We start from the raw sequence: 25,706 nt of genomic DNA, 5'->3' as shown, positions 1-25,706 counted from the left end.
TGTTAATAATGATCCACTGAAAATCATCTTTACTTTTACTTCCTACTTCTTTATATCCAAATTGAACAAAATATTTTCATTTGATTCATTTTAAACTTTCAAAATATTATATACGTTTTACGTGAATGTTGTGTTACTCTTGCACAAGATCTGATTATTGCAGCATAGACAATGCTTTTTATTAATTAACAAATATATTTGTGTCTTGCTTCGTTTTGCACCGATAAGGTGTGATAAGGTGTGACTTCATTATCAGGATTTCAATATGAGATGAGAGGCAAAGATGCAAACCAGTGTGTGTGTGGCTGTATTATTCATGGTCATTCCCTTTAGACTACATTATAATTAAGTTTTTTTCCTTAATCTAGGCCGACCCTTGCTCGAAGCCCCCACGTCCTCTAAACATCTACTACGCGCTCTGCGACAATATGGAGTGGGAGCATCATTCCAAGAAACACATTCGAGATAGAGAAACCGACATCAACACGTATTTACGACAACGGCACAAGGAGCTCACTGAGCCAGAGTTGTATGTGGCGCTGTTCGATACTGAGAGGAATGAGGCTGCGAAGAAGGGATGGAAGGAACAGGTATCGTAACTAAGGTTAATAAGGTCTTAGATATAATAAATGAGGAGGAATAAGGTTGCAAAGACGTAACATGTGATATGTAAGAATTAACAATCAAGAATATTTTTTTGAGAAGGAGAAAGAAGAAGAATGGTAAGTGGCAACTGACAACTTCTGCCCAGAGGCAAGTATAATCAACCCTTGATAAGATTAGAGTATTGCATGAGCTCGCCCAAATATGAGTTTCTATCGTTCAAGAGCAAATTGGATTGCGTCGTATAATTATCTCCCTTACCATTCAAACCAGAACAGCAGTTTAACGCTGCAGTTTTAAGGCAAAATTAGTGTAGTGGTTACCTTGAAATGGTGTTGTGAGCATATCTGTAGGTATGTAATTACTTTTAAGGTACCTTAGAAATAACTCAAAATTAACCAACTTTTTTTCGCATCCCCAGGAAGCTCACAAAGCAGAAGTGACAGAAAGAGAGAAGGAAGCGGAGATAGATCCGCTCGCGCCGTACCTCGCGCGGATGTTTGGATCCGGGCACGGCAGCGGATCTCCCCTCACTATCAAGGAGGCCACGCTGGTCCGTGAGCAGTGTATCAACGACTTCAAGGCTAAACAGCTGGCTAGGCAAATGCTGGTGCAGGAGAGATTTGATAAGGTATCATTCTTCTATTAAGGTATCCCTTTTTCTAACGGCTTAAGAGGGGGGCGGAAGGGGTGGTCCACCCCAGGCCTCCGATCCTGGGGGGCCTCCGAACATAGTTGCTAAAAGAAAAGGTCGTCAAAACCAAACAATCTATGAAATGTGAATCAGACAGCGAAAAAAAAGGTCACCGAGTAATTCTATGACAGATTTTGTAAAAATCTAATCTACTTTTACACTGAGGTCTCCACTCAACTTTCCGCCCAAGCCTACGGCGACCTTAGTCCACCTCTGATACCTTTCCTATTTATATTGTACTTTAATGTCCTTACCCACTCTCCTGTGCTCTGTCACGTTTTGACAGAACGCTTATTTCTTTTCATTGAAAATCTTAGGCCGTATTATCGGCATCATCAAATTCCTATTCTTCTATTGGGTCCGGATGCCAGACTGTTTGGTCAGGTTTGACCATAGGCACCACGCTATAATTCGAATTGGTAGACTTTACAGACCATTAAATTTTATTAAACAAAATTCAATTTTAAGTTACCTCGCAATGCTTTTCATCTATAATTTCTTATATGATTTATGAATTTCATAAAATCTGAACTGTTTCTGATATTCAAAAGCTACACTTAAAATTTTCAACGCACTAACATAATAGGATAATGATATGATTTGTCCCTCACAGCTGAACAGCGAGTACAAGGCCAAGAGGTTATGGTACTTAGCCAACCAGTTCATTCTTACACCAGAGAAGGAGAGTGCTTATTTCGCCTTGAGGTAAGTTTCTATAAAATTAATCATTTTAATTAATCTATCGAGTATAATTATGACGAAGCGTACTACAGATAGTTTAACTCGGTTCTCCGGTTAAAGATTACTGTTCTTTTATAAATTATACTTAGCTTAAAAACTTATTTAATAAAATTGGCCTATCAAATTCCAGCACTATTATTTCTAGAGATTTGTGCGTGAAAAAAACAATATCGTTATCCAATATTAGACTTAAGTATTAAAAATATTTTTTTGTTCAGTGCTGAATTGGCTTTCAAAGTGCACACGGTAGAAGTGAGACTAACCAGACACCGGGACCTGTCGGGACCAAGGTTCAAGGTACTAGAGGACTACCTTGACAGACACCCCTTACTCAGGGAGTATGTTCGTATGCGCCACTACTATAGGCTCAAGGGGTAAGAGCTAGTGGCACTATTGTTGGATTAAATAAGGTGGGGTTGCCGTCAATTATTTAGATTTTGCATGATTTATATGACCGTCTGTTTTTTTTTTATTAAAATGTTTTATAGATTTTATTAATAGAGATATACGGGTTTTCGTAGTTACCTACTAAAGTACAGCTGCAAACATATTTGTATTTGTATTTGTACTAATTAAAATTTAATTAATTAAAATTAATTTACATATCTTCAAACAAATGTTATATAGGTACATATCTTAAAAAATAAAATTAGTTTAGTTTAAAATTTGAATGTTTTGTTGTTTTAACATTATTTACTTTAGAGAAATAATTGAATATAAAAAATCAACATTGTTTTGAAGTTATGATTGTTCATTAGATTTTGTTAATATATTAGAACAATTTCGGGAAAGTAGAGTATATATAAACTGTTTCTTAAATTTTTATATTTTATTTCAGTTATCTAATTAATTATTATATAAAGTAACATTTTACTAACAAAATTTACTCACTAATAGAACTTAGTGGAAACTAAAGTTATTTCTACTATAATAGAAAATATAGTATTTATTATATGCTAAAAAATATGTTACATATTATTATTACAATGATAAATAAATTTAATGTGAATTTACATGCTATTTTATTTAATACTATACAGATCTGTATATTTTATTTCACCTCCTTTCATTTAACACTTCTAAAAAGTTTACATTAAAATAACTTAATTTTATCCCAAGTATTCGTAACTTTCCTATTTTTTCGGACTTTTATTTATTTACATTTTTGTTGTTCTAATGACCCCTCCTTTTCTTCACGTAGAGGTTGTAGGTGGTGAAGGACATGTGTAGATGTGATATTTCTACAAAATATTTACCCCACAGGCACATACAAGCACTGCAATTACAGCAACACTTCCAATATTATGTAGACCCCACAATATTCGCACAGTAGGTTCTACCATCTTAATATATCCTAACCTAACCTAACCTACAGCTCCTTACTAATGTTTCGGCAGTATCCAAGTAGGTAATGGGTGATCAGGGTCGCTGTTCCACTCGCCAACACCACCGAGAATATTTCCTCTGCCATCATGGGTGGCTAAGGCTAGCCGGGAGAACTTATTCGCCAATCTTCTTTGAGGTGAGTCCGGTCGGGTGAGAGGAGGTAGGCAAAAGCTGCCTGAATCTGTAATAGTAACATCCTTCAATCTTCACAGATAAATAAAATAGGGGTATGTGATTTTGTACTTCTTAAATCTAAAATGAATTTTCGAAAAAATACGTTTAGAGGGAGGATTAAACAGAAAAAAGAAAAAAGTAAAGTACTTAAGTAGTACCAGACTATTAGCTTTCACGCACCGAGTTTTTAAAAGAACATCAAATATGATCGGTTTTTTTCACTGTACACTAATCAATTTTATATTTACAACAACATATATACAACAGTTAAAGGTGGTAGAACCCTTTGTGGTTCAACTCCGGCGGCACCACCGCCACACCTATTTCTGCCTAATAACAGCAGTGTTAGGCGTTGCTGTGTTCCGGTTTGAAGGGTGTGGTAAGGGAGACAGACTTTTCCGAGGCGTTCCAGCTTAGTCCTCAGGGGTAGCGGCGCATCTGTGGCCGGCCGCAGGTAGGAATATCTAATCCTATCTGGGGTTGATTACAGATGTCCATGGGCGGCAGTAGCCACATCAGGTGGACTGCATGCTCGTCTGCTATTCTTATATTATAAAAAAAAAAGAAAAAAAACAGATTTATCTCATATACTAATATAATTGGGTATTTGGGTATTTGGGTAGTAGGGTAGTTGGATATTTGTTATTATAAATAATAATATATTTTATTCTTTTTTATGTATGGTAATAATAATTACTAGTTCTGAACTCACCAGAATGATAGTCATAATTAGCGTGGTCGCTAGGAGTCTCTTGTCCGAGCCTCTTACGAAACTCCCCAGCAAAGTATTCTATCAACGTGTCCATCATAACTGCTTGACGAGAGAATACCTAAAATTATAAACATTATTTTTAGTCTTTCTCATTTATTACATAAAAATATATACATTAATATAATTTCGTCGTCGTCATGTATTAAAAATATTTAAAAAATATAAAAAAATGAAGCTCATTTCTTTTTTCCGGGTAATTGTGAATGCTTCAAGAGTAGAGCAGATTACAGATTCCGAATGAATGTCTATCTCGTCGCAGAAAAAATGTATTTACGAAAACTAAAGAACAGAAGAGTTTCGTCGCACTATAAGAAATTAAATCGACTACCAGAAAACTTGATATTAATATGTTACTGTTCACTATCCTACTTACTTGAAGTAATTTGGATACCCTCAGCCCGTTCTCCACGACCATGAATTGAAGGAATAAGCACGGTAGGCAGTCTTCGTTGTCATCCGACGGAATACCAATATCCCATGATAGTTCCTCGTAAAGCAATCCAATAAGGACTGACTAAAAAAATATATATAATCTTAAGTTTTTTTTTTATGTATTTAAGCCTAACGATAAAGCAGACGTGCTACCTGATGGAAAGTAGTCAACGTCGCCTATGAACATTTGCAATACCAGGGGAGTCGCCAATGCATCGCCGGCTTTGAAGGAGAGCTCTTTTTGCACCTTTTTTGAAGAGCCCCATGTTATAGCGCTCTGGGAATACCTCAGGAGGAAGTTCATTCCACATCTTGCACGTTCGTGGCAAGAATGTCCGTGCAAACCGAACTGTGGAGGACCGCCACGGGTCCAGTTGGTGTGGATGGAACTTCATCCTTCGGCGAGTGGTGCGATGGAGGAATGAGGAGAATGGTTACATTAACAACTTGTGCACAACTTGCCAAAATTGGACATTAAATACGGGATGTAATTATAAACAGATATTTTAAGTAGTGCTGAATGAAATCAATTTCGCATGGTAATTAGAAGAAGCTTAGTAAACCGTAATATATAGGTCTTTAGAATTATGACTGTGATAATATTAAACCATCATATGTAAAGCCATGTCCAAATTGGTTCGATGGTTGAATGAATTAAAGTAGGACGAAGAAAACAGAGTTAGCAATACATTCATTGGTAACAAGTGCTTGAATCATTCATGTTTAATGTAGCTTGTGAAATCTTTTCCGAAAATTGTCTTAGTAAACCCCAGTCTTACGCTCTCCACGTCATCGATGACGTAAACGCCGTTGGAGTTGATCGCGACCAGCACGGGGATGTCTTCGTGTATTAGCAGACTGGTGAGGCTCAACACCGGTTGCTCAATCTGCCCTTGGAAAAATGCAGCCCTGTAAAGATTTTGTATATAAAAGTATTTTTTTGATACTACGAGAATTTTCTTATTAAGAGCGCGGGCGTATTTTTAGGGACCGTTTCAATGCAACACATATTTTTTTGCATGTTATGAAACATATAGGTAGTATAAGAAATTTATGTGTTACAAAAAATTATGTGCTACAAAAATAATTACGCGTTACCTGAAATAAATTATTACACGGTGTAAAATGTATGTTACAACATGAATTGTGTGTTACATAGGCTTTATTGTGGTTGTTTACTCAATAAAACTGAATGCAAGAAACAAATACGCTAAAGAAGTATAACTTCCTACGTGCGTAGACAATACACACACGCGTTATTCCTGTGAAATATATCTCACACGATCCCTCACCCGTAAGTGGGCAGCGTGCGCGTGTGCGCGAGGTACTTGTGTCGCAGCTTGCGCGGCGGCGCGGCGGGCGGGCGCTGCGCCTGCTCCAGCAGCCGCGCCTCCGCGCTGCCCTTGCGCCCCGCCGGCAGCAGCCGCGCCCAGCGACCCGAGCGCGCGTGCGACGGCAGGTACTTGTCTTGTTGCTCTCTGCAAGTGTAAAGGAATTATGGTATAACTTCCTACGAGCATACAGGACACACAAGTAAACAAACACTTTATCTCTTGAATGTGGATTATTTCTAGAAGTATAAGATAATTATAGATGCATTTTTTATGTTATTCACTTAGATTTATTGCCAAGGACGTCGCCAAAATAAACAGGGAACTTGAGCTTAATCTTTAAATACGCAAGCCACTGTTCTATAACTTGAGTCATGGAGTAGCGAAGTCCTAGGCGAATAGTCGTTTCACATCTACCTCAGTCGTCAGGTCGTCATTAGGTTCAATGCATAATTATAATCATTATATTAAACAGTAACTGCGTAGATACAACATAAAAATTGCCTTAACAAAATTCGACTTCGGTCACTTCCAAACCATACGAGATAAGAACACAAATATTACCTAAGTTTAAAATCAATGAATATCATAAGATATTTTCAGGACGCCGCATGCGGCGACTATTTGCGATGATTCCGAACTATATCGATAACGTGGAGGTTAAACGCCAGAATCGCGGATGTATCGCGAAATATTTAGGATTATATCTCATATTGACGCTGCAAAATTAAAATCAATATAATAACTTCAATATAGTGTAATAACTTCAAAGTCATATTATTATACCTACACAAGTTACTTACCTAAAGAACTTAGCAGTGTGCCGGTGAGGGTCATAAGGACCGAGCTGGATACGAGCCTGTAAACCGCCCAGCATTAGCGCCTGAGCACTCTCCAATGGATACCGGCCAGTTACCACATTATGCCGAGCCTCTTCGTACAGCAACTCCTGGATTCGAGGATCCCTGAAATGAAAGAAGGCACTTTAAAAACTGACTACTGAATACTACTGAATTCGAAAACTGTGGACTTCTTAACATTACTTAATTTCTTAGTCTTTTTGCATTTTTACTTTGTCTTTTGACGATCATCATCATCTTCTTTTTCAAACTATTTCCGTTTCACTGCCGAGCACAGGTTGTGTTTCAGGGTGAAAAAGGTTTAGATAATGAATTAGATAAACAGTGAGTTATCAATTATGTATGTGAATCTAAATACATCAAATATTTGTTTGACTTTATTAAGTGATCTTGAGCGTAACTTAAGTCGAAGTCTTCTATCAGAATCATCTTACTTGATGCCTTCCTCCAAATGTTTCGGAAAGAAGACATTCCTCTGTAACCTGAGGACTGGCTGATCGCGTGCTCGCCTGGATTCTGATCCATGACCGTATCTCTGCAGCATCTTCTGCCAGTTTGCCCATATCTTCCAGGGACAGTGGTGTGGTTTTAGCTGGATTTCTGGAAGTTTAAAAAATGTTTCTTGCTGACTTTTCATATGTTTTAACTTATTTTCAATATTTTTTGTTTCAATACAATCTAATCACGCTCTGCAATATACATCTTTACATATAAAAATTCAACTTCTACATGTTTATTTCCGCAAAATGTTAAAAGCACTTGTTGAAATAACTTAATCTTATTACGTGTGTTACTGTATACAAATAAGAAACTTTTTTTCGCCAACTTAACGGATTACTTCATACGTTTTGCGAATTTTCAGCCAGAGCCACAGCGAAATACAGCCAACTTTAGCTAATACTTGATAAAAAGTTTCAATTCACCACAAGGGACATCGAATATATTTTAAAACCTACATACCTAACAACGGACTGCACATCCACAAAGCGAACACATTGGCAGCTAAACTCCTCGTGGTAGGCTGTACCAATCCCAGCTCGTCAGTCGCTAGCACCGCGTTAAGGAACCTTGCTGACGTCACGGCGGTCGGCACTTCCTCCGAGCTCATCTCCACCATGATCGCCGTCCGAGACATCAGGTATACGCAGGTCACTGGGTTCGAGGATACGGTAGACGATGAAGCTGTGCTGCCTGATGACCCTGATAATGTATATAAAAACGAATGACGATCTGTTTGCCGGATGTAAGGATTAGATTTTAAATTTCTTCACGATGTTATCCCTCTTACCTCATGTGATAATTAATTTCTAAAACATACATAACTTCACAGCGAGGATGCTCTGAAGTGATCTGGAATAATCGTCGTGAAGTAAAACACGTAAGATGTACATAATAGAACTGTTCCTCTTTCTACTTCCTTACCTGGTAGAGGCGGAGATATGGCACTAGATGAACTGCCTCCACTGGTTATCGGTTCTGTGGTGCTGAACGAGCCAGCTGCTATGCTACTCGTGCCGGTCTGATTAGAGCAACTGCTGAGGTTCGATCCTGGAAACCACGTCATGAAGTTCAACTGCTTATCATGATTTTCTATGTAGTAAAAGTAATAAATAAGAATGCAATTATATTATCAGGTCGGCGTGGAAGCGGTGCTGTTTAGGACAAGTTGCAGTGCCTTATTCCTGTCGAACCCATCCTTATTCCCTAATCTCCTTAACTAGAAAAAATAATGATGTGTTAATGTTTTAAGTAAGACTTACCCATAACACTCTTTTCCAGCGAATCGGAGCTATTGCTCTCTTTAGAATCTGGTAGCGGTTTATGTGGGTCATGCTTGTCCCATTCATTGTGGCGTCCTAAGGGGCTGTAGGATAAGTGCGGTAAACGCTGCGAGACTGAGTATAGGTGCGCATTCACCTCCGCTTGCAATTTCTGGCTCTGGACGCTGTAATATTCTTCGCGAGACCTGAATTCACTGGAAAAATATTGGCTGTATAAGATAATACACCTTTGCTAATTGAATGTATGTATGTAAACAATAATGATTTTTTTTAATTATTTTTGATAAATACTTGTACTGATATTCTGCCTGTATTGGATATCCTCGTCTGGAATAATCAACGGGAATTATTGTGATATAATTTCCGCTGTTTTGCACATTTGGATTTTCTCCATAAGCCCCCATATCCGACTGGTGTTCCATCGATCAAAACAGCAATAGCGGCTGGTATTTAGTTAGAAAATGGTAGAATAATACGTAAAAGTATGCGACCCGCTTCAAAACAGGCAAGGTATCGATCGGAATTCGCGCCGCAATGAAGTAGTTGAGTTTGGTCGTAACATTTGTTACCATGTTTTTAGTTATTTGCAATACATATTCGTTTCTAAAGTAATTTATTATTTACACATTTAAAAGGAGCAATAATTAAATTTACTGTACATTGTTTAATGTACATTATATTGTTAATTTTTTTTAAACGCATAAGACCGCAGATTTCTGTTTGTTGCAATATAACATCGGTGTTAATCTGTGTCAGTAAAGGATGATGTTATTGACAGAAGTCAAATATTGACGTTTACGTTAGTGTGACAATTTGACAACAATACAATTTGTTATAAAATCGTACAACATAATATAATATTTATCGTTATTAAAATTACTATTATCAGTAATTTATCCGTATAAATTCTTTACTATTCGTTGTTTACTTGAAAAAATATATATATTTCACCTGTTTTGGATACGATACGTAACACGTTCATACCACTTCGAAATAAAAGAAAATATTTTGTTTGTGCGTTTCGAACACGACTGAAATATACGTGTACGATGTTTGAAAAGTGCTAAAAATCTTACTTTTTGGAATCTGTTCAATACTTCAGGAGATTTTAATCAAAATATTGTAAAAATACTAATGGAAGCTGTTTAAGACGCAGTAAACTTTAGGCAAAAACAGGAAGTTTTTGTAATCCGAATGGAGGCGAAGTTGAAAGAGTATCGAGCTCGTCGTCGTCGCGAAGAATTCGTTGAAAAAACCACTGAGAAATTTGAAAACACCAAGCGTCGTTTCATCGACTTTTATAAAAAGATGATAAAAATAGATGTTGATCATGTTCATGTGACACCAGTATTTACTGAGGTAAGTCTCGTCCACTTATTTCTTCTCGCTATTATGGATCTTTCTTGTGTGGTATGGAGTGCGGTCTACAGGGTTAACGACCACAGTGCAATATTGTGTTCAAAGATTCAGAGACACATACATACCATACATACACATACAAGGTCATATATTAAGTAGTATGCTATTTAACTGTAAATCATACAGATTTTTCGAAATCACTCACTTACCAAGACCAGATAAAAATCTAATAATCAAACTGATTATAAATGTAGATAGAGGATTCATGGAAGTAAAAAATGTTTTAAACAAATCTTTGTTTCGTTTTATCTATATAATTGATTCTAAGTTCTGGTCTAAACAAGTAATTTGAATTTGTGAGATTTCCCTATTCCTATGAAATTGCTCCCTTTATTTTGTACTTACTTCACAGACCAAATATTTTGTGTGTTTAAATAATGCTTGTTTATATAGGTACCTGCACAACAACTTCCAAAAAAGAAACACTTCCTTGATGCAGAGGATGACAGAGATCACGGCAAAGACAGGGAGGAGCAAAGACTGATAGAAATGAACTCGGAGACCAATGACATTGAACCAGAAGAGGAAATACCACAAGAATCATGGAAACATTTCATTGTCAAATGGTCAATTTATACTGTAATATGGGTGACTCTATATTTGTATTTCATATCGCTCCAATTCGGAGCTGTATTCTTCGCTATATCACTTTTGGTAGGGATTTACCTCAACACCGGGACTCGCCCTAAGAAAAGAGGAGAGGTGTCAGCCTATAGCGTTTTTAATGAAAACTGTGAGAGTATAGATGGTACTCTAACTCCTGAGAAATTACAACGAGAGATGTTCTTTGGCAGTTTTAGGTTATTTTAGATCCTTATGCACAATTCAAAACACAAGATAATCATGTAGTCATAGTTATTTATTAATGACGAAATTGTGTCATGATGGTAACTTTTTTCTATTCTCATTTTCACACTTCACAAATTTATTCATATGTTTATTTAGGTGTTATTCAAACATTCCACTTGATGTTGTACACATTATTACTATGTATTTGTCTGATAGATGAACTTATCATTATGTTTAAACAGTTGTAATGTATAAATGAACATTTATATAATCTCTGATCCAAATCAAATATGTTAGCTTAAGTGTGTACTTAGTTTATTATAGTCCATGCTAAACTGCTAGTCTGATCTGAAGTTGTTGTTGCACAACTACAAGCATATATTCTGTAGCAATGTAAGGTCATACTAACGCAGCTATGTCCCCGGGGGCGAGAGCGGGCAGCGGACAGGTACCAGGAGACGCCCCTGGCTGTCTTCGTCCCGCTAATATCTACAATTTTTCTATTCGACGCGACTCATTTCTATATTCAGAGAGGACTAGCAGTTTAGCACGGACTATCCTTGCAACTTGCAACCCTTTTCAACTCAAAATAAGGGATTCCTATTGTTATTACATCTCACTAAATGTTTATAGATGTGTGTCTCAGACTATACTTGAATGCTATGGGCCTAATCTGCCAACATATTTTGCATTGCCAACTGTAAATTGAGTAAAATCTGTTCTTTTCAATGGATCTATTAGGTTCCTCAATAAATATAATTAGGCTAGTGTTTTTAAAGATTTTTCAATATTATTAATCACTAACAATTTTATTTTAATACCTTCAATTTTTCAAATACATTTTTATATAACACTTCTACCATATCATCAAATACTCATCTACTTGCACAGTAATGATCATCATGTGTGCTATATTATTATCATATGCTGCTTGAAATATGAAATTATGTAAAAAGACATTTTCAATAATTTGTACTAATGATAAATGTAAGTTCTATATTTAATACTCTCTTATTTATTTTACCATCATTAATTTTAGTAATATTTGTGATGAATTAGATGTTGTGTTGTCCATCTGATGTCTATCTATATTTACAGTAAGGTATAGGCGCACAAATGTAATTGATAAATTATTATGAAGCTTATAAGATAATATTTAAAGTATAAAATATACTAAATACTATTTTAGACGCTACCATGTCTAAGCATGAATTAACACTCTTGTATTAGTTTAATGTAAGTGCCGAATTACTTATGGTGTCCTTGCCAAGGAGTCTGTGGGTTTGTTTCGTGCCCGTTAGGACTGTGCCCTGCACTTGCAGCCATCTCTTATAAATGAAATGTCTACTGCTTTATGTCTATTACCACTTCATTTGAAAAGCCACTGGCATAATTAATTATTTTTAATAATTGTATTGTATGTATGAAATGTATGTAGTATATAGTTATTGTATTAAATACAAGATTTTATGTACTAAAATACAATTTCATTAACATCCTACAAATTGTGTGTCAAATTTATTTATTCATAGTTGTAATTAAAAGACGTATATTAGCGAAGGGAATAAAAAATAGGCCATTTCCATCCATAAAATTTGATTTAATAATCACTATACAAACAGACAACACATTATAAATCCTTCACAGCAAATAACTCAATTTCAATTATCAACATGTAGACATAAGCAACAGAGAAATATCTATTTCAACGAAGACAATATAGTAGACATTTTATAATAACGATACAAGACGATAATATAATATGAATAACAAAATATAAAGAAAATAAGTTACGATATTAGCGTTTTAGGGTTAATTTATATATCCAGACATAGCGTGTTAGACGCTTGGCGTCGCAGACAAAAAGTATTTTTATAACACGATTTGAGTACTGATTTTTTATATCTACCGTACACGCACAAAATAAAAACTATTTTGTGGTACACGGGCTGTGCCTGTCAAAGTATAGAAGTTTGCGGAGGTTTGGAGTTCGAAGTAAGTGCCAAAGGGCTTTATAGGTGCTAACAAAGAGATTTAGATTTGTTTAAAAACTATAGATACATATAAATGGATTAATGGGTAGGTATGCATTACAAATGATAATATAATTCCTTCTGAGGTATTCCCGGAGCGCTATGACATGGGGTTCTTCAAAAAAGGTGTAAAAAGAGCTCTCCTCCAAAGCCGGCGACTCCTCTGATGTTGCAAATGTCCATAGGCGACGGTGACTACTTTCCATCAGGTAGCCCGCATGCCTCATCGCTAAGGTATAATTATAAAAAATAATAATAATAATAATGTTAAAGTTATAGGCGAATAAATAACTGAAATAATTTTGTTCATTCTTATTGGAACAATATGTATACAAAAGTTGCCACAAAGTCGTCAAAATGCGATTAAGAGTTTCAATTTGGCCAATAAACTCAACCAAATTGACACAATTGAAAAATTAACTAATAAAGCGTTTGTGCCTGACTGAGAACCGAACCCTGTACCAGGCAGACTAACTTAACTTATTTGTTCAACTTAAAACTTAATATCAAGTGAGGCGTTAGGACGATAATGTGATAGCTGCCTTTCATAATTCACTACATGTCATGAAACTCTTTGGTCCTCAGATTTTGAAACATGGTCTTTGGACATCCACGAAATGTTTAAAGATATTTTGCATTTTAATAATAATAATCAATTCCAATAATTGAGCGCCAGAAAACACGGAGGTTAGGAATGTAATTCTACTTTCTTAAGATTAATTACACAATGGTTAGTAGAACGATTAATTGAGATCGTACAATATTTTATTACAGAGTTTTTAATGGTTTAAATCTTCAATTTGTTCGATCAAATATTGTAAAGATGTAAGCGACATTAGGGCCAACGAGAACAAAGTCACTCTTCGCAGTCCAAAAAAAGTACCTACTTATAATGTATTTAGCGACATTATTTTTAATACATGCTTAAGATAGTGGGACCTCATTTGGTTAATCCTATGGCAACACACCTGCCTATTTGTCTAATATAGAAAAAATCTACTATCAAAGGGCATCTAACTTTATTGTATGGGACCTGGCGCACATACAAATTCCATATACTTTCTAAAATATTTCAGTTAAAAGAAATAGGAAATAAAAAATGATATTTTTAGGTACTATATTTACTGGATCATGAATGAGAAATGAACACAAATATTTCAGAAAGTTTATATTACTGGCGAACTTCGATTTTATTTAAAATTACCTACTTGTATATACCCATGGCTACATATGCCAGAAGTTAGATGACCTTTCAAATTATTTTATTATATTTTAATATTTCTGTTTTATTGTAAAACATTAATTACACAACATACAAAAATCATTTTTCTACCTTAAACGCTATATATGTATAATGGCACATACTATTGTTACTTTGTAGTCAATTAAGGCACCGATAGTATTTACACTCCAGAATAAACGGCGAATTATGATGATTGCAAAATATAGAGTATCTTTTTAATACAGCTATGGATTTCAATTACTTAATTGATACTTATTAGTATATAATTATTAGTATATAATATAAGATAACTTTATGGTTACATTATAGTAATAATCGTGTGATGTAAAATTGCATTATGGCTAACATCAAAAACACTTAACAATAAAGAAAACTATCTTTGAATAGCTCTATTTTAACAATATTCCCATCCTTAATTTCGAGATTTAACCCTAAGCTGCAAAATATGACCGCGCGACTGGATGTTACATTAAATTCGGAAATAAATAGCGTGATTGGATTATGGTATTGCAGTTGCTTAGTAGGTGACCCTTACATTCTCTACACATAATATAATATACAGGATTACAATTTTTGTATTAAATTAAAAGCCCGTTCACTATGCCCGACTAAAGTCCACAAATAAGCTACTTGGATATACTAGCCCTCAACACACAATAACAAATAAATTCCAACGACAATTAACCGTTAATTAAACAATTGCTGAAATAATACAATCTATTAAATTAGTTTAGACCGATGAGACCATTAATGTCAGAAACAAAACAACATCGCTTTAGCGAAAAATAAGACACAAGTAAATTGTTATCTACATTGTAGTTATGAAGTAAAGATCACAACATTATAAAACTTGCCGCCAGCAAACACACTATCCTGTATCCTTAGTTTTGGTATTTGTTTACGTATTTGCCTATACATTTCCAATCAGCGCCCGTAGCGGATTGTATCAGAACTGATTGGAAATATATGGGAAATACGCAAACAAAACCAAAATCAGTCATTTTTGTCAAAACGTAAAACTCATTCTAAGGGTTCTGAAAAGTAAAACGGTAGTAAACAATAGTAAGTTTAGGTATATGCGGAAGCTCTCTAAATGCCTTTACATTACACCACACAAAATTATAGCTGGTGAATCACAAAACATAACATAACTTAGTAGCTAGTTTAGTTCCATACCATGGCAGTGAATTTTCTATTGCAAAAGCACCTGAAAAATATTCCTAATTATTACAGAATTTCTTACGTTGGTTATTTAAAAAAATAAAATAATTATAAATAAATTCTAAAAATGAATTTAATGCAGTAATGCATGACGTATAATATAAACACTAAATTATTAAAATGAATCAACCTACTTAACGATAAAGTAACTACCACTAATAACATGATTAAATAGGATTATACAAGTTTCAATTAAAATATACGATGATAATATGATAAATCTCTTGTGAAAATTGTTTTACAGTACATTCATACAAAACTTGAAAACAGTCGTACATAGATGACACATCTAAGCGATAGGATAATAAAAAGAACTTAATTAAAACCATTACTATGTTGGTATTATTTTAAAACAAATGCTTCGTGTTATGATTTAAAATGAAAACCTAATTAATGTATGATTTGAATACGAAGTTTGTTACTCCCAAAACCTTCGATTTAGATATATAATTGTTATATATACATTACCATGTTAAAAACGAATCACGACTTGAATAAAAGTTTTACCATTAGTAAATGGTCTATCGAAGAAGGGTCCTAGTTTTATAAGAAAGTAAGATTTAATACGGTTTCATTAACATTTGACAAATTTATCTTTTAATACAAGTTACAAATGGAATGTTCACATGAAAATGGACAGAATTGTTTGGTAAAACGATATCCGTTATCTTATCGCGTATTTGTGATATCGTCACATTTTTTATTAATACAATCTGGTATCTACGTTATTGTCGATAACTTTGATTAATTAATCGAATATTTAGAAATATTTTGTGATGATTATTACCTATAGGTTATCAAGAGGACTGATGTCTTAATTTTAATAGGACCTTATTTATCAGATTACCATATTACCAGAAAACCCTAAAATATTTATATTGTGATATATTTATACATCAATATAGAATCTATTTCTACATCCCGTTTCATAATTCTCTCATGAGATCAATTACAAATCAATCTTTCAACTATTATCTGTAACAACAACAATATGTCACTCATTTACTTTACAATACAATCAAATTTGTGCTTATAATTATTTTAATAACAGTCTTTTATAACTGTTTCTAATAAAATGTATATTTATCTATAACCTATTGTCATGACAATTTGTTTGAGATTAAAATATAGGTAATTATTATGTCATCCACACTCACGGATACTATAATCTCCATCGTGATATTGAACCCAACTTTAGTTTAGGACTTGCAAGAATAGTAGGAACATAGGACAACGTATCATCCGCGAGATGGATTATGATACGAACACGTAGCCTGCGTAGAATATAACCTAAGCCATTCAATAATATTTATGTTCTCCTTTTACCTACACTAACACAAAAATCATTGCTGTAACGTATAATAATGTATTAGGCAAAGAATAGTAAACGTTTATTTACATCGACTGCGCGATTGGATGATAAGCCGTACGAATGCGAGTGTTCCTAGAATCGTTGACAAGAGCTCAAAATCCTCGATAAAGTCGAAAATTCCTTTGTAGATTATATTAATTCAATATCAGTATACTACAGTCAACCAATTCAAACTGTACACATACCACTGATATAGTATACTTTGTAATTAACTACGTATATCTAACGAGTATAAAATTCAGTAAAATGCTTTATCTTGTTTCAATGTGACTAGGTGTATGTAGGATGCATTTAAATTGTTATAACACTTGTACTTATACTCTATTCAGCATTATGAATATGCTTAAAATCAGTTTTTGTCTTATTTTCTACACTATTGTCGAATTTGTAATAAATTATATCTAGTGAATTATAAATAAAAAAATAAAGAGTCATTGATTCTTCCATAGCATGATAAAAATAAGTCAGGTAAAGATAAAACCGTAATCTATATATATCTACTAACTATAGTCAGATCGATAAGTGACAATTATGCAAAAAATTGCTTTACTAGTGAACCAAATCTCATTGAATGTTGCTGCCTTAATAAGCTGCCTGCTAGTACTAAAGTACGTCACAAAAATTGGTAGAATTATTTGATGTTTGCCTGCACCACACTATTTTTGTCTTATAGGAGTAGTGTACCACTGCTGCATCATGGTATGAAGAGGATAAGACAGGGAATTCGTTACAGAAGCAAACAGACGACAGTGACATTTAGACATCAAGTGTAGTGTATGCTTGCTAACAAACCACTTCATAAATAAACACAAATATTGTGATAGTCATTGTCACTCATCATACTAACTTATCCTATATTGCACCTTCACGTATCCGAGGGCCGGCGAAATATTTTTTTTTAAAATAAGATTGAAACTTAACTAATCTTGCATTGAATATGCTTGACAAACAACAGTAAAAGCTAAAATTAAAACGGTTTTTCTATAATATTTCAGCCCTGTGCTTAATTTTTTTAACAATTTGAAATCATGTCAATCTGTGGCAATTGGTGTCTGAGACCTGTGAAAGACTTTACAAAACGGTATCCTACAGGACTCTGGACTCGGAAGGAACGGATTAACGTCATTCCTCTTGACATCCGGCAATAAAAACACCACACTAGTCGCTATTATCATATGCCAAAATGAATGCACTATTTTATAATTCTGTTCGGTTTGCAAAAACGCGTAACATATCAATCCTATAGAGACGAGTGTCAAACCGAACGGGCAATGTTTAGTGTAATACGACTTGGGATACCGCATGTGACGGTGCTTCCTGTAATCCCAAGACCAAGATGCGATAAGTATGCAAACTCCAATTGCAACCGGCAGCAAAAACGCTACGAACGAATGCATATTCCAAGTCGTCAATAGAGCTATCACAATCGCGCCGCTTAGCTGGAAGAATGACCGAAGTTTGTCACTAATGATGCTCATAGCAAGCAGAGTCACCCAGAAAGACATGAGACCGCAGTAGAAGTCGCCAAATTGCAGGATGTTACCTCTGGTGATGCAGTAAGCTACCTGGACAGGCGCGTCGCAAGCATGGTAGAAAGTCGAGAAGATCATGGTAAAGGCATACATCATGGCTTCGGCGTAGTACATCCTGATTATGGCAACGTAGATGGAGAAGAAGAATAGAAGATTGCTGAGTGTTAGAAGAAGGACTGAGATCAGCATGTAGACTCTGCTGTCCATTCTTGAATCGTCCGAGCAGTCCCAACCTGAAATAATAACAATAAAATAAATAAGAGATTTTTTCAAACTATACCAATTGTTAACGAATCCAGTAGTAAGCAACCACCTCAAACGTAAAAACCTCAGACCACCCCCACTGAGCAGGAGGATAAATAACTTATTTACCCAAATAAATTTGAATAACTAACGCTTTAAATACTGAGGACCACGGATTCTATAATCAATAAAATTTCTATATTTACTAAACAACTATAAGTAAATAAAATTACCTCCGTATCCTGCAGAGCAGAGGCAGAAGGACATAACCAGCCCTCCGAAGGTATTCAGGCCGCAGTTCCCATGGTTGCTGCACTTGCCGCTCACGCAAGAGGTTGAAGATATAGATAGGACTATTGTCGCGTTGCAATTACTTTCACCCTCTCTCGTTATGTTTGTAAACGTTGGCGCCACTCCGGTACCAGTTTCCCCATTCGATTCTACGTAATACTTCGTCCCGTTATGCGACGTACGGCAAGGGCATACGACTTCGTCACAAAACAAGCGAAAAGACAAATACCACGTCCCACTATCCGGGTACGGTATAATTACTTTGTCGTAAATGGAATCACTATCCGTGCTATTTAGTACGAAGAGCGCAGGCTTCACGTGATCATTGAATTTGCAGTGACCAGTTTCAATTGGTGTGCTCGCGTGACCAATACTCATACAAATGACAGCTCTAAAATACTGGTCGTCTTCGGTGAACGCCAGTAATCCGCCCTTTTGGACTACTCTCTTGTATCCCATGTAATACTTCAAGCTCATCAAAATACTAGCTTCGATAGCCAAATTGCCACCGATATCTAGGAACTCGTTCACAACAAATCGGACAGTCTGGATTTCGTTGGACGTCAAATTAACTAAGCTAGTGGCATCTTGCAAGTCCGTTGTCGGTAATCCATAGTCGAAAGTGAAGAATCGTCCCTTGTTATCCCTCATAAGGTCCGAAACCGTATGATTGACGAATTCATCTGAATATGAGCGGTAGTAATAAGATTCGCAATCCGCTATCAAAGACACGTTTCCCGTGACATAATCCAAGTTGATATAAAGCCAGGCGGCAGGGTGAGGGTGGAAGGTAATAGTTTGAATGTTACTGACGCTGGGGTCGAATGCACAGGAAATCAGAAAACTATCATCTGTCGGTAATGATAACGATTGGACTTTGAATGACACACTTGTTTTGTTCACTGGGGGAGTATTTACAATGGTTATGTTGACATCGATAGGTTCCACGCTATCAAGGGTCATGCATTTGAAGAATACGGGCAAATGTGCATAGTCTACAGTTATACCCTTATAGCAATTCCGTTCTAATGGAGTGATTTCTCTTGCGACTTGCAGATCTGAATATAATATTGTCTGACAGTCTGCGACGAGACCTGAAATACAAAAGAGATAGGTATCATAAGAGATTTTATATCTCTAGAGAAATGTAGCTAAAAACTTAGCAGAATTATTCATTACCTACATTGTTAAAAAATATGCATCCTCATAATTATGTTCCTCTATAATCTAAACCAATTTACCTTATAAAACTTCTACAGTAATTTACATAGACTCTGTACTGCCTAAGTCACCCACGTATCTTACAAGGATAAAGATATTCAAAACATAAACTGGTTCTTGCAGTTTTCTTCGAAACGAATTATCTTGCTTGAAATATATTTCGTACTAGATGAGATTACATTGATCGCAATATTAATAACTAAGTCTAGTTCGCATTTATACATAACGACCCCAAACCGAGGCCGAAAAAGCTAGGCAAAACAAAAAATAAATTAATAAAGAGATCTGTTTCGAGAGTCCTGTACGCCAACGAGAGGAGCGAGTGCTGCCATTCGATGCACCACACGGCTACTATTTGATCATTGTTTAACCAGGAAATGGGTGAATTATAGAAAATAAATTTTTCGTTTTCCTTAAGAACAATATTAATTAAGTTCACATTATATTCTTGTAGATCTGAGCCGTACGTTCATAATATGGATTCGTTGCTATCCGAAAATAACAATTTAAGCAATGTGGTTATAAACTTTCAAAACTTAAGCTATGAAAAATCGTGTCGTTGGATGTAATCAACTTCTTTTTTTCTAGGACACGACCCTTGGCAACCAGCCCGATACGATGAATTACAAAACATTTTTTAAATGCAGTTCAGGCTAGTTACCTTTTAGAAGAGAAATGGTTATATCTAGCCATGAAATCCGATTTCTCATTTTAACTTTTTGGCAATGTAAGGTTCCAGGTTATCTATATGGTTTTTGGCAGCGATATTTGTAATCACTTGGGAATAAGGCACTTTTGACTTCACACGAATTTATTAGTTATATAAGGTAAAGTGCGTAATTAATTAATATTGTAATTGGATGATATTAAAATTATGTTTCTAGGTATCGCGTGAATGGATGGTATCCCTCAGGGACTTACATTCTGCGTTGAAAATTATGGAAGTCGAGGTAATCATTGTTATATATGTACTGTACTTATATTTTGTATGCCATAATTTTAAGATCCGTTGCAAAGAAACCTTTCTTGTTTAATATTATACAACTCGTATATTATGCTTAAACTTGATATATCTGCATTCATTAAACTGTTGGTGAATAAAAAATGGGATGTACCATTTTAACTACTAAATTTCAAAGTGACTGCCATTTTCTAGTGCAATTCTTATGTAATGCACAAAATTCAAAATGTATGTCAAGTGTATGTATGAGTTTCAAATGTACGCTTATTACTTAGGTACTAGCTGACTCGGCAAATTTTGTACCGCGTCAAAATCTATTTATCAAATATATATTATATAAAATATAGCCTATATTACTCGTGGATAATGTAGCTTTCGAATGGTGAAAGAATTTTAAAAATCGGTCTAGTAGTTTTTGAGCCTATTCATTACAATCAAACAAACAAACAAAGTTTTCCTCTTTATAATATTAGTGTAGATGGGATTCTAGACTTTTCTGGTTACATAATGGTTATAGAAGATTTGATTATTACTTACGCATGAAGATTGAAATTACCACCCTATTTAGGCCGAACCAATCAGATTACAGTTCTCTCCCCTCATATCATTATTTATCTTTTCATTGTGCCTATAAGGGAGTCTATATGGTTACTTCGACTACGTAACCTCGTATAACCCACTATTATCATCGCGTGTAAAGGTGTATCAATCAATCAAAGCCTCATACCGTCGGCACGCACAACGCGGCGGCCTCGAGTACATTGGCTGATTGTCTCTGCTTCCTGGCCGGATGGGATGCGCGGGTACTCGCGTCATGACAACTGGACTATTTTATATTAAAAAAAATAATAATAACTAATAGAAGTTGTGTTACTACTTCGTACACACGTACGGAGTCTGCGCAACCGTCAAGATTCTCATTAAATGTAGAGAGAATATGATTGGTTCGAGCTTAAAATATTGGACTTATGGATCCGATAGGTTACGCTATCGTAGAGATCTCAAACAATTAGTGGCAGGGCAAAGTTTTCCCGGGACTACTAGTTAAATTAGGTTAAATCTAATATTTCTAGTAATAATTTAATTGTTACTAGATGCTATGAGTATTTAAAATAAGTCAGTACTTATATACTTCCGTTCTAGTAAGTAAAAAGAAGTAATATTATGGCGGTGGTATGGTGGTGTCTAAGGGAATATAGAAACAGTCAAAATTTTAACATTAGATTTTACTTCTTTAGTTAAAAGTAACATTTATTATCTTGTATCTTTATCTGGAGTTATAGGAGTCGGATAAAAAAATATAGTCTAAATTCGACAATGCAAGGTGTAGGTGTTTTATCTGATGTCATATGAATTATTGCATCTTTGCTCACTTGTAATAGACGGAACTCAGGATATCATGTAGGTAGGTCAATCTCGTCCTCGCTAGAATGTAGGAATTTAAGTGTAGAATTACTGTGGGCAAGGAATCGTCTGCGATATTAATCAGATGACATCGCTAAGAATAGAATTTCAAGATACACCACAATAACCTTGTTCTATTCAATGATTTATCCACCATTTATGATATTCTGCATTATTCTAATTTCAATGTACTAAACCACGGTTTCGATATATAATTTCGAGTAATCGCAAAATATATTCTTGAAAAAATTTTTAGGAATGTATGACTTTACCGTTATTAATAAATCGCAAAACATTTCCTTAAAAGTAATAAAGATATAGCTAAAATAATAAACATTTTTTTAAAAGAAATTAGTAGTAGAAAAACAACTTCAGAGCGGACTAGCAGTTTGGCGATAACTATAGCAATGAATCATTAATGTTGTACAGGATAACAGGATGTATCAAAAGAGGAAGATAGGTCAAACATATAATTACATCTAAGAAGGCAGATAAGCATAGGCAATGACTCACCTTCCTGCTCAACTTTTTGTGTCCTCGGGTCCTCCCATTCTATATACACCAACGCATACCAGTTCCCCGGCTTCGGATTCTTCAACGAAAACGTCCTGTTCTTTCCATCAGACAGCAAGTCAATGTTATGGATTTCTTTTCTCTTCGCCTGGTCTATGAAGTTCTTCGGGAAGCTGTACCCGTCGGGATTGACAGCTGGGTACGAGCCGTGCTTAATGTTGATTACGACATCCTGTGGACTGCACGATCCTGGAAAGTGTGTCACACTTGATCATTTTATTGCTTGGCTATTGGTTCGAAGTTTATTTTTTTATGTAGTGTCCGTTATTTCAGATTTCAAATGATGATATTCTATTTTTTGTGAATTTAAAAATTAAAGAAAATGTTTTTTTTTTGATAAGCCGATTTCGATATCAATTCGACTAACAAATCGTTATATTTGTAGGTGATCGTAATATTATTTTACGAATCAAAAACTAAAAGTTGGAATAACTTTAGAACCAGTTAGGACACTTAGTTAGTTTTACGTTCTATTATTGCTATTTTGAAAAAGTAAAGGCTATATTTTTTATGCGTAAACGTTTAACGTTTCGACTAAAATGGACCAGCATCGGAAATTGATTACGACAGTTAATCGTAAAACGTGGTGTTATGTATGGTGGTACTTGTGATATGTATATTTATTATTTGCAAGTGTATGTATCCATCATGGGGTCCTTACATGGAATTCTCACACATACTGCATGTTTCAATACCCTCATAATATAATCCATACATATTGCTTGTGAATCGATATGCAATTATTTTATTACTGACTTCAAACATAGATGATGTGTAGCTGCATTATTTTTATTTGGAAGTACATGTCTACTATATGCCTGGTTTATAGCTCCAATCACATCCATCAAGGCTTGATGAGGTGCAGTATTATTTTTAGACTACACAACTTAGGTATATAAATGTATGTAAAAATAGAGCTCTATGATCTCTATCTTTTTTCTATGTTCGGTGCAAGTAACCCAATAAAAACATCAATAAATGTTGCCATTCCACAAATTTTCAAGGGATGACACTAAAATTATCTATGTTTTCTAGGAGGAAAGAAATTGGATACATTGATAAGAATGTAACATCAGATTATGTTACATAGAAATAACACTTAAAAATACATTGGAGATATTTTTTTATTCTGATAAGAGTAGATAAGGTTAATGAATCACTTTCATGTTGTTTGACAAGGGACCATTACACAACGCAAATGAGTATCATGATAACATTATTGTCTTTTAATTAATGTGTGTAATGTAACAACTTTAATGCATATATTTGGTTATATTTAGCTATGGCTTAGTATAACATAGGAATTATTACTTTATATAAAGTAATATAGTACATACACTTGTGTTAGAACTCTCAGTGAATCAACTCTAGTGGCACCACCATCACACCTATTTCTGCCTTATAACAGCAGTGTTGAGCCCTACAGTGTTCTGGTTTAAAAGGGTGTGGAAAAAGGAGACATACTTTAAGTGATATATCTAGTTTGATTTTTTTATTTTTAACACATATTGGTAAAGGGGGAATTTCTCAGTTCTTTTTTAAATTTTTGTGTTTGTATCTTCAGAATTCTATAATTTATTAACAAATTATGAAAGTTCTCTTTATTGTTAATTATTTTGCAATTTTACTAAGAAAAGTGTTATACAAAAGCATCTTGTGGTATTATACAAATAAATAGGCTAAAAACTTGTAAAAATAATAACAGCCCTAAAACTGTATATCCGTTATCTTTTAATGCTTTATCAATAAACAGTTCAATAATTAATTGGGCTTGAACTAATAACAAAGCTTTTCTTATTTGATTGGATTCTATTTAAATTAAATATGTAGTAAACTTAAGTTACAAGTAATAAATAAGTATAAAAAAATTGTTTGTTTCTGATTGCATTATAATCTTAGTTTAAATTATTTATCTGTTAATATCAACTTATGATTGATTTATTTATCTGTTTAATGTGGAGCAAGATACTGAAACTTGACAAATCAAGTTGTGAAAATTTATGCTTTTTTATTTTTTTATTCACTATTCTTTCAAATATAAAATAAACTTTATAAAATATAAGTTACTGATACATTTGTCTAAAATTGACTTTTTTTTATCTAAAAACACACACACACAATGAATATATGCATAAAAACAACAAAAATAAATACCAAAAATTACCCACCAATATTATTCAAGTGGAGCTCCTCCGATAGAAAGGTGAACTGGGCATCACTAACATCGGGCGATATCGAGAAAAATAAAACGGAAACCGTGCGATAACTTCTGTACATATATACATCTGTGGCCACCTGTCTGCTCACTAAATCATAACCCTCCAGTAGCACTGTACGCGTTTTTATCAATTGCTCGATGATCCTCTTCCTTTTACCATCATCCTCTGCATCTTTGTCATTCCCCACAACACAACCACACAGCAACAGAAAATATACAATTTTCATACTGTCACTACCCTACCTTACTAACGGAGCACTATATACATTAACAGCCCCTCCTCAATACAAGCCTATCGTATTTTTAAACGATTTTATACGTAAACGGACGGCACCAATCAATAGTTCAACGTCCGTCACTCAAATAAATAAACATGTCGAATGTAGTAGATGTCTTTGGTTTAGCGACATTG

At 34.7% G+C, this 25,706-nt stretch overlaps 4 protein-coding genes across 5 annotated transcripts in view; 2 read left to right on the top strand and 2 right to left on the bottom strand.

The window, feature by feature from the left end:
* Positions 1-2,565, top strand: part of lobo (coiled-coil domain-containing protein lost boys) — a 208,357-nt gene extending 205,792 nt beyond the window's left edge. The window contains exons 11-14 of the mRNA XM_073073640.1: positions 369-590; positions 1,025-1,234; positions 1,911-2,002; positions 2,257-2,565. Coding sequence (XP_072929741.1) covers positions 369-590; positions 1,025-1,234; positions 1,911-2,002; positions 2,257-2,416 — 684 coding nt within the window. The 3' untranslated portion in view covers positions 2,417-2,565. The remainder of the gene's footprint in view (positions 1-368; positions 591-1,024; positions 1,235-1,910; positions 2,003-2,256) is intronic.
* A 33-nt stretch (positions 2,566-2,598) lies between these two features.
* On the bottom strand, positions 2,599-9,334 carry Bili (FERM domain-containing protein 8 Bili). 2 transcript variants are annotated; one of them, XM_073073633.1, is made up of 11 exons: positions 9,066-9,334; positions 8,754-8,968; positions 8,416-8,541; positions 7,954-8,193; positions 7,428-7,593; positions 6,937-7,098; positions 6,095-6,280; positions 5,582-5,711; positions 4,744-4,884; positions 4,311-4,428; positions 2,599-3,599 (listed from the first exon to the last, which is right to left on the bottom strand). In XM_073073633.1, the coding sequence occupies exons 1-11, from the start codon at positions 9,194-9,196 to the stop codon at positions 3,421-3,423; spliced, it is 1,794 nt and encodes a 597-aa protein (XP_072929734.1). In that variant the 5' UTR covers positions 9,197-9,334; the 3' UTR covers positions 2,599-3,420. The 2 variants fall into 2 exon arrangements, with proteins under 2 accessions (XP_072929734.1, XP_072929733.1); XM_073073632.1 differs by having other exon boundaries at positions 2,599-3,605; positions 9,066-9,332.
* Positions 9,335-9,562: 228 nt separating this feature from the next.
* Positions 9,563-11,038, top strand: Saysd1 (SAYSVFN motif domain containing 1). Its single transcript, XM_073073629.1, has 2 exons — positions 9,563-10,133; positions 10,587-11,038. The coding sequence occupies exons 1-2, from the start codon at positions 9,969-9,971 to the stop codon at positions 11,001-11,003; spliced, it is 582 nt and encodes a 193-aa protein (XP_072929730.1). The 5' UTR covers positions 9,563-9,968; the 3' UTR covers positions 11,004-11,038.
* A 6,310-nt stretch (positions 11,039-17,348) lies between these two features.
* LOC140742672 (post-GPI attachment to proteins factor 6) lies at positions 17,349-25,706 on the bottom strand. Its single transcript, XM_073073628.1, has 4 exons — positions 25,245-25,706; positions 23,017-23,265; positions 18,860-20,011; positions 17,349-18,616 (listed from the first exon to the last, which is right to left on the bottom strand). Exons 1-4 carry the CDS (start codon positions 25,519-25,521, stop codon positions 17,883-17,885), a joined length of 2,412 nt encoding a protein of 803 aa, XP_072929729.1. The 5' UTR covers positions 25,522-25,706; the 3' UTR covers positions 17,349-17,882.

The sequence above is a fragment of the Epargyreus clarus genome, unplaced genomic scaffold (genome assembly GCF_041222505.1).
Source record: "Epargyreus clarus isolate Ecla_fem2 unplaced genomic scaffold, WU_Ecla_fem_2.2 ptg000006l, whole genome shotgun sequence".
In the NCBI taxonomy this organism is placed as follows: domain Eukaryota; kingdom Metazoa; phylum Arthropoda; class Insecta; order Lepidoptera; family Hesperiidae; genus Epargyreus; species Epargyreus clarus.
Note: the sequence above shows the minus strand (reverse complement) of the source record. Positions and strands in the feature narration are given on the sequence as shown.

Bases quoted from the DNA above. Each gene is read 5' to 3' on its own strand.
- Bili (XM_073073632.1), bottom strand. From the start codon at position 9,196: ATGGAACACCAGTCGGATATGGGGGCTTATGGAGAAAATCCAAATGTG. The intron at 8,542-8,753 runs GTAAGTCTTACT...CGTGGTTTCCAG, and splicing joins GCTGGAAAAGAGTGTTATGG to GATCGAACCTCAGCAGTTGC. The intron at 8,194-8,415 runs GTAAGGAAGTAG...ATACATTATCAG, and splicing joins CATATCTCCGCCTCTACCAG to GGTCATCAGGCAGCACAGCT.
- Saysd1 (XM_073073629.1), top strand. From the start codon at position 9,969: ATGGAGGCGAAGTTGAAAGAGTATCGAGCTCGTCGTCGTCGCGAAGAA. The intron at 10,134-10,586 runs GTAAGTCTCGTC...TTGTTTATATAG, and splicing joins TGACACCAGTATTTACTGAG to GTACCTGCACAACAACTTCC.
- LOC140742672 (XM_073073628.1), bottom strand. From the start codon at position 25,521: ATGAAAATTGTATATTTTCTGTTGCTGTGTGGTTGTGTTGTGGGGAAT. The intron at 20,012-23,016 runs GTGAGTCATTGC...TTTGTATTTCAG, and splicing joins ACAAAAAGTTGAGCAGGAAG to GTCTCGTCGCAGACTGTCAG. The intron at 18,617-18,859 runs GTAATTTTATTT...TTATTATTTCAG, and splicing joins CTGCTCTGCAGGATACGGAG to GTTGGGACTGCTCGGACGAT.